The following is an 8,543-nucleotide window of genomic DNA, read 5'->3' as shown; positions in this document are numbered from 1 at the left end:
GAAATGTTGCAACATGTGATTAAATTAAAATCGTATTAAAATATGTATATATATATATATATATATATAAGATAATGTGCATCTACTATCCAATTCAAAGCAACATAAGTAATCCTTATCAAATATGAAGTTTATATATATATATTCTCAAAATTTTGTTTGTTCTCAAAATTTCTAAGTGCACCCACAAACCACTACTTATATATATATATATATATATATATATATATATATATATATATATATATATATATATATATATACACATACGTATATATATATACGTATATATATATATACGTGTATATATATATATATATATATATATATATATATATATATATATATATATATATATATACACATACGTATATATATATACGTATATATATATATACGTGTATATATATATATATATATATATATATATATATATATATATATATATATATATATATATATATATATATATTCTTTTTTTAAGTAGTGGTTTGTGGGTGCACTTAGAAATTTTGAGCATGAGCATGTTTGCAGCTTCTTGGGTTGTGGTTAGAGAAGAAAAAAACTGTGGAGTCTGTGGAGATATAAAGATGACCACCAAGTGCTACGTTAATACAGATTGTTCTGTTCTCTAGAATACACTTATTTTTAACCATCACTATGCTCTGGAATCTTCTCATCGCTTCTTTCTTCATAGGCACAGGTATGAATCATCAGACAATTCTAGTCAATCTGATAATTTTGGGAGGATAAATTAATTCTATGTAAAAAATATATATTGTTTTGTTCATTCTGCTTCTCAGCCTGTGCAGTTCACCTGGAATACCTGAAGATTGACTCTGCTGAGGAACCCCTTGATGGAAGCCTGGTATTTTAAATAAATTGGCTTTTTGACCTTATTAATATTTCACTTATTTATTTTTGCAATCAATAAACTGAGCATCCAGCCACACCAGATTCTATGGCAAAAGACTATGACAAACTAAACATATCTAATTGTAATATGCAAATATAAAATGTTTTACTCAGGCTTCATTTCTTTGAACAATTTGCTGTAAGATTTTAGTTTATTCTCACGATCCTATTAACCAGGATGAGGATTTGCCGATGTCTGAGGTCCAGCTCCCTGGTGCATGCTGGGCTTGTAAGTGGGCCATGCAGAAAGTGAAAAAACATGTTTCCAGTAAATCGAATGTGGTAAGTGATAAGTAGCATATGATATATGTAAAAACTCAAAGAAACTGATGCCATGAACATTTCTCACAAAAGTATAAACATTACCACAGGATACAATTAAGGGGCAACTGGCAACAGTCTGTGATTCAATCGGATTCGTGCGATTTATCTGTAAGGCATTAATCAAAAAGTACATGGATACTTTGGCAGAGGAGCTTTCTACCACAGACGATCCAAAAACAATCTGTGTGAATATCGGTATTTGTAGGTGAGTTACGAAAGTTTGTTCTGACTAAATACTTACACTTACCTATAATCTAATGGCAAGTAACTATAATCCTGTATTTTCAATTCAAAATTTACAGTTCAGTGAGCATGCTGGAACTGACCAAGGCTTTTCCGAGAAAATACCCACAAATCTGAAGAAACCTGAAGAATATAATGCTTGAAATATAACACGCTTTTAAATCCTGATAAAGTCAGATATTTTGTGCCAATAAAGCAATTTGAAATCAGCAATTATCTGTCTCATTCATATATCTGTCTCATTCATGTAGTCATGTTTAAGTCTGTATGGAGTCTTACATACCAACAATTTTCACAAAACAGTTAATAAAGGTCAGCTTTTTTTTTTTTTTTGCTGACCTCACCTTCATATGACATTGCTTGGAAAGTGATTGTGAAAGTGTACTAAGAAAAAATGTAATTCCAATTTATTTATATAGCACATTTAACAATTTACAATGTCTCAAAGCAGCTTTAAAGAACATAAACATAGAACAAGAAGTTAAAAGAATAATCTAAAGGTATATATACAATATAATACAAAAATTCCAGATTAATATTAGATATATTTAAATATGTTTGTATTTATCCCCAATGAGCAAGTCTGAGGTGACTCAGGCAGCAGTTACAAGGAAATACTCCCTTAAATGGTAAAGGAAGAAACCTTGAGAGGAAGCAAACTCAAAGGGGAACCTCATCCTCATTTGGGTGACACTGGAGGGTGCGATTATAAATATACATTCCAACAAATGTTGTATCGATGAGGAGTTTGTTGTCCTCAAAGACCACATGGAGTTGACATCTCCTCTTATTATGTCCGAATACTTCATGAAGCAGAGTCCAACTGGAGATAGTAAATCTCTAGATATCTCAGGATCCTGAGTTGGCCTCATATCAGTGGAGCTCCAAAAACTTCATGGCACAGAAGACAATCGGAGCTGGTACAATTTGTAGATGTCTCGGGATGGGTAGAAAGAGAGAAGCAGTGGAGAGGAATTAACGTAGTTGCTGTTCATAATATATGCAAGCACTAGATAATAATAATGTGCATTTGGTCAGAAGTATTGTGTGCACACCTGACCAGAGATACACTGCTAATCTACATATAAACTGGGAAAGTGTGTATAAGCCCTGAACACTATCAGGAAGATTATTTCAAAGTTTGGGGGCTACATACAAAAACGCTCTACCTCCTAGTAAATTTTGATATTCTGGGAACAACCAGGAGTCCTGAATTTTGTGATTCTAGAGAGTGTGAAGGATCATAATATGTTAGAAGACTGGTTAGATGCATGGGAGCTAAACCATTAAGAGCCTTGTACGTAAGTAGCAGCAGTTTGTAATCAATTCTAAACTTAACAGGTAGCCAGTGTTGGGATTAAAAAAAACTCGGGGAGTTTGGGATTAGGACTGGGGTTGTATAATCAAGAGAACACATTGAGGTACAGATGTGGAATCTCCCTCATGCAGAACTGAATAGAGATGAGAATCTTTAGGTAGTTAACTTGTAGGAATGTAGTGTCAGTCACGTATGCGTGTGTGTGCGTGTGTGAAAGAGTGTGAGAGAGTCATGTGAGGGGAGAGTCATGTGGGGGAAAATTCAACACATTCTCATGAAATTTTGCAGTTAGAACCTTACCAGAGGAGATGGTGTTAACCAAAAAGAATATGACATGGTATGGTATGATACATTAGAAATAATGAAGTATTTGTTTTGCAGTCCGGTTTGAATCTCAGATATCTTAGGTTGATCACTAGCACACATTTGTATAGTTTTGTATTTATTAGGACATTTTTTTGTACGGGATCCTCATTAAGATCAATGGAAGAATGAATATCACTCAATACATTCTGGGGTTTTTTTTTAATGCTGGATGTTTCTAAGACCGGGTTGCATTAGAAAGAGAGGTTGCTTCTCACAGACAGTGGATGGGGCACAAAGACCTTTACTGCTTCAGTGACACGTACATTCGGACTGATGCTCAATTTACACCAAGTTACCACATTTAAATACATATTACAGAAATATATTTGTACATAAATTCAAGTGATTAAGCATGGAGTGGGGGAAAAAGGTCCAACAGAGGAAAACACCAGCACTGGTTTTGGCTCAGTTCAATTCTGTAGCACATAGTGACTGCACAAAGGCTACAGTGTGAGTTAATGTGGAACAGGAGACATACTGAGCAGGCACTTGGAGTTACGAGACAGTATACGGCCTGGCCAGCTCCGCCGTAGTATCTCCTGATCCAGCTTGTTAAGCCTTTGAGAGCACAGCCGCAGATCCTCAACACGCTCTGCCAGGTTCTCCAAACACTCCATGTCCCATGGCCCACACACCTGGCAACCTGACAAAGATCCACAAGTGGAGATGTTTTAATCAGGCACACAAGCACAACTATAAAATCATCATATTTTTTTCACATCTATTCAGATGCAGATGTCATCAGATTATTGAATCATTACTGGTTACTTGAGCATAAAAACACCTGATACTTTACAACTACTGATAAAATTTGTGATTATGATTTAAAATGACCTTTTATTTAAATTATTACTTTATTCTAGTTCAGTCTGCAAAGGATCTAGAGCTTATCCCATGGAAGGAGAATTGCCCCATATTGAACAGCAGGTCATTTGTAATGTACCATAGCCAGTTCAGCTACTGGAATATTTTCGGCCGGTGGGAACCTGAGAACATGAAGGCTAACGATCAGACAACCCGAGCAGAAATAAGGTGAAGTAAACCTTCACACGGACAATAAACTGACCTGAGCATTAAATTAGTGACCTTTGTACTTTGAGACATCATGTGTTATGTCACAATACCACCCACACTTTTCTGTTTCCATGCATGGAATGGAAAAATATTCTTTATAAAACAGAGCAAGAACAATGGACCTGATGACTATTACAAACTTCTCCGATGACTAACCTTGAAGGTTAAGAAGAGTCAACGGCCTTCGTGCTTCTCCAAGAGCACTGAGGATGCTGTGTAGTCCGGTTGAAGTCACAGAGGGATTAGCGGACAGGTCCAGAGACACAAGGGATGGACAAAGAGAGAGACACCTACAACACCAAGAGAAAAGTACTTATTACTTACACTAGTTTCCTATTCACAGATAATCATATAGTGCACCTACTCAGACACACTTCCTGATCTTACATACTGAACCAGTCCCCAGAAGGTCTGAACAGAACTCAAAATTAAGTCACTGGATACAAAGTCCCCTCCAAGTTCTTTTATTTTTGCTTTACACTGACAACAGTTGTGGTTTAGCTTAAAAGATGAATATAAAACATGCAATTCCTGCTTTCGTTTGAAATATCATTGAAAGTTTATTACATTTCAGAGTCACAAAATGCATCAGATAGAATGTATTTTCACCTTGTGAAGGATCTGATACTTTGATCAGTCAGCCCATTTGCAGCCAAACCCAGATGCGTAAGTGAGCAGTCACCCTAGAACAAACAACACGCGCATACACATACGCACACATGCACGCACACACAGGTTGCACTGGCTTCAGAATGTTTTAGATAAATTTACTTAAATGTATTCATAATGAACTAGAACAGAATAATTAAACCTGTACAATAAAACAAAATTTTACAAACCAACAAGAGAATAATTGAACAGAATTTATCAGTTCCCACATCTGATCACATCAACACCGGAAAGATGCAGATGCAAAAGTGTAAAGCCCACTTTAACCACTACTTAAACACAACGTGCAAAGTTGTCAAATGAAGTTGTCATACAAACTTCATAACCTCAACTTGTTTTCTATCGGTAAGTGTTAACTAACTATAAGTCTGAAATCCTTAAAATTTTTCCCAGGTCGTATCTTCAAGCTTACTTTTTTCTTTTCTTTTTTTTTTTTTTTTACTTTTTTATATTTAAATAAATTAAATAAATTACTTTTTTATATTTAAATAAATATGTTGAATCAAGTATAGTTCAAGTTTTGACTCAACTGTAACTGCAATCCCCCCCCCACTTTTATCATAAGGACTCAGATTTTTTGATGCATGATATATTTAGCAATATACTATGGTGTAAATTATACAAATATCAATTAAAGTTAGGTCTCTGAATCCATGACGTTCAAAAACTGCATAAAGAAAAAAAGTTATCACTTATGTGAAACTATTTCATTGTGGTTAAAGCTGCATAATCAATGGGTTATTGTGACATTAAATGCTGTGTTTCAACAATGTGACTATTCATTGTCAGTGCACTGTTAACAGCAAACATATATGTGTGTGTGTGTGTGTGTGTGTGTGTGTGTGTGTGTGTGTCTGCCTGCTATGGAAGCAGATATACCTGTGTTAGAAGTTTGCTGAGCAGGTCCAGAGCAGGTTGATCTGATGGACCTTTACACACAGCATTAAGCTCCAGGTGTGTGAGCTGCTGTAATGGCAATGTCTTTAACACCAACTCAAACCCTGTGGCACCCAATGCATTCTGTGACAGACACACTGACCGTAAGTGACCAGTACCTGTATAAAGAAAAAATAAATATCACAGATCTGGTACATCAGGAAAGGGAAGTCAATGGTGTGCATGTAGTATACACCGAACACACACACACACACACACACACACTCACTCTCACTGATACCTAAAATTCATACCTGATTGAGAACATGAGAAAACTACACATTTTCATGGACAGGGACCAGTAGTTAATTTACATTCCATTATTTTTTTCAGTCACAGTAGTTTTGTGTTACTCTTGTTTACTAAGTGCTGTGAAACACTCTATAACTAGAGAATAAGCACCTGAGAGAGCACTGGACAGCAAGAGACGGTGTTGATGTAGGAAGCGAGCAGTGAGGCCACAGCCTTGCAGAGACAGTGTAGACAGGAGGGGACAGGAGGACATTAAACAGGACAGAGCGTGAGACCAACCATCTCCAAGAGGATTCATACTCATATTCAGCTCCTCCAGACTCTAAGTGGGAAGAAAAGACCTTAAGCAGGAGTAAACATTCACATTTCATATACTAGAAATATACACATATGCTGTTTGATTCATTAAGGATAAACTGGAGTTTTTAAATATGAAGAAAAACACCAGCAGTAAATTGTACTGGTATATACATCTATTCTGCTGTCTTGCACTTTCACAGGATGATTTAAAGAAAAATCAAATTCACAAACATTTTCCTCTTCATCACATAAACCTTCAAAATCTTTACCTTCATTTCAATGCAGTATTGTGCTGCAAGCTGCAATCAATATTTTAAGTCCCTTTGCACACATACCAAGTAACATTAACAAGATGAAAAACGTCTTTTGCTGCCACCAAGACACATGCTGCCACAAGTGCAAGCAACACGAAAAGAGAGTAAAAGAAAGCACACGGTTTGCAGTTCTGGTAATGAAAATGTTTGTATTGTTCAGGATAGAGGTGGCTCTAGAGCCTATGCTGAAAACACTGGGTGTGAGGTGGTAATAAACACTTAATGGCATGCCAGTCCATCATGAGGTACCATCCATTTACTAGCATGTTTTTTGGGAGGTAGAAGGAATCCAGTGAACCCTGGGAAAACCAATAAAACTACATGAATAAGTGAGAATTCCTGAGCTAGTGATTGAACCAGTGACTGTTTGACTTTAGGCAATAATGCTATGTGCTGCACCGCTGCAAATATCTGAAAGCAGAAATGCAGAGGCCATACCACAAGACGCAAATCATTCACAATCAGCAAGAATCAGAAGACCAGATCAGCCTTCACAAAGAAATACAGCTGTGAACCGAAAGTGAAAACTGGAAGCTCGAACTTAACCATGATCACAGTGATCAAGTCAAGTCAAGTCAAGAAGCTTTTATTGTCATTTCAACCATATACAGTATAGCTGTTGCAGTACACACTGAAATGAGACAACATTTCTCCAGGATCAAGGCGCTACATAAAAAAAAGTAACTGCTTAGTAAGTAGTCCTAGCCACATAAAGTACAACTGTGCAACCTGGTGCAAACTGCAAGACGATACAAACAAGACAGCACAGGACAATACAAACAAGACAGCGCAGGACAATACAAACAAGACAGCGCAGGACAATACAAACAAGGACAGTGCAGACAAAGTGTTACAAGACAATACACAAAATACAAAAAAGACCGTACACAAAAGACAGTAAACAAAAAACAGTGCCGACCGACCAGTGTCAATACTGTATGTAAATACTGTAAGTTCAGACAATATTGCATGCAGTAAAACTAGAATGAACACAGTTTCTTAGCAGCAGGTCCCTGAGATAGTGTATAAGATTGTGCAAAAACAGCAACAACTGAAATATTGTACAGTATGAGAAAAATGACTGAAATGTTACAGTGTGTGCAAAGAGCAAAAAAGTGTGCAAACAGCATGTAAACAGTTTGTAAACAGTAAGCATGTAAACAGTTTGATGAATGTAAGCAGCATGTGGAAATGTTAAAGGCCAAAGGTTGGAGAAATAAAGGATCAAACCCGATCCAAAACTTACAAGCTTATGAGTCAAGCATGGTGAAGGTAGTGTCATGGATTGGGTTTGCATGGCTGCTTCTGGTATGTGGCTTGCTAATCATTATTGCTAATGATTTCAGAAGTCCACAGAAATAGTGTCAATTTACAGAAAAATACATCCAACCTATTTGGGAGGACATTTTTCATGCAGCTGATTAATGAGTCAAATCACACTGCCAGAGTAATCATAAACTTGGCCAAGTCAATCACCAGACATTAACCCAGCTCAGTATCATTTCACCCTGAGAAGGAAGAAACCTCTCAAAACACCTGAACAAACATAATATTTCACCACAACAGAAGATGCACTTATTGCAGTCATGAATATGTAACAAAAAAGTGTAAAAACTGGGTGGTCGGTAACCTAAAAAATCAGGACATTACATTGATATGTAAATGTTAAATCAACTCAATCTTAAATGTATTCAGTGTATAGCAAAAACACAAGAATTGGCCTTGCCATTCCAGTAATTTCTGAGGGGACTGAACTCAGTGAAAGAACTACTGAACACACATCATTAAATTAAGTCTGCATAGTGACAATCAGCTGCTTTACTTCCTCATGA

General features: G+C 36.3%; 2 protein-coding genes across 4 annotated transcripts in view; one reads left to right on the top strand and one right to left on the bottom strand.

Moving 5' to 3' along the window:
* The first annotated feature begins 551 nt into the window (after positions 1-551).
* Positions 552-1,695, top strand: LOC125146025. 3 transcript variants are annotated; one of them, XM_047821624.1, is made up of 5 exons: positions 552-703; positions 804-868; positions 1,060-1,197; positions 1,287-1,444; positions 1,542-1,695. In XM_047821624.1, exons 1-5 carry the CDS (start codon positions 661-663, stop codon positions 1,597-1,599), a joined length of 462 nt encoding a protein of 153 aa, XP_047677580.1. In that variant the 5' UTR covers positions 552-660; the 3' UTR covers positions 1,600-1,695. The 3 variants fall into 3 exon arrangements, with proteins under 3 accessions (XP_047677580.1, XP_047677581.1, XP_047677582.1); XM_047821625.1 differs by having other exon boundaries at positions 553-703; positions 1,078-1,197; XM_047821626.1 differs by having other exon boundaries at positions 556-703; positions 1,093-1,197.
* A 1,615-nt stretch (positions 1,696-3,310) lies between these two features.
* Positions 3,311-8,543, bottom strand: part of tonsl (tonsoku-like, DNA repair protein) — a 16,854-nt gene continuing 11,621 nt past the window's right edge. Inside the window, exons 24-28 of the mRNA XM_027172774.2 lie at positions 6,248-6,419; positions 5,789-5,964; positions 4,850-4,923; positions 4,397-4,530; positions 3,311-3,809 (exon numbers count right to left, since the gene is read on the bottom strand). Coding sequence (XP_027028575.2) covers positions 3,622-3,809; positions 4,397-4,530; positions 4,850-4,923; positions 5,789-5,964; positions 6,248-6,419 — 744 coding nt within the window. The 3' untranslated portion in view covers positions 3,311-3,621. The remainder of the gene's footprint in view (positions 3,810-4,396; positions 4,531-4,849; positions 4,924-5,788; positions 5,965-6,247; positions 6,420-8,543) is intronic.

The sequence above is a fragment of the Tachysurus fulvidraco genome, chromosome 12, assembly GCF_022655615.1.
Source record: "Tachysurus fulvidraco isolate hzauxx_2018 chromosome 12, HZAU_PFXX_2.0, whole genome shotgun sequence".
Lineage (NCBI taxonomy): Eukaryota > Metazoa > Chordata > Actinopteri > Siluriformes > Bagridae > Tachysurus > Tachysurus fulvidraco.
Note: the sequence above shows the minus strand (reverse complement) of the source record. Positions and strands in the feature narration are given on the sequence as shown.

Coding starts and splice junctions, on each gene's coding strand:
- LOC125146025 (XM_047821624.1), top strand. CDS start 661: ATGCTCTGGAATCTTCTCATCGCTTCTTTCTTCATAGGCACAG. Junction 869..1,059: donor AACCCCTTGATGGAAGCCTG/GTATTTTAAATA, acceptor ATTTGCTGTAAG/ATTTTAGTTTATTCTCACGA. Junction 1,445..1,541: donor GTGAATATCGGTATTTGTAG/GTGAGTTACGAA, acceptor CAAAATTTACAG/TTCAGTGAGCATGCTGGAAC.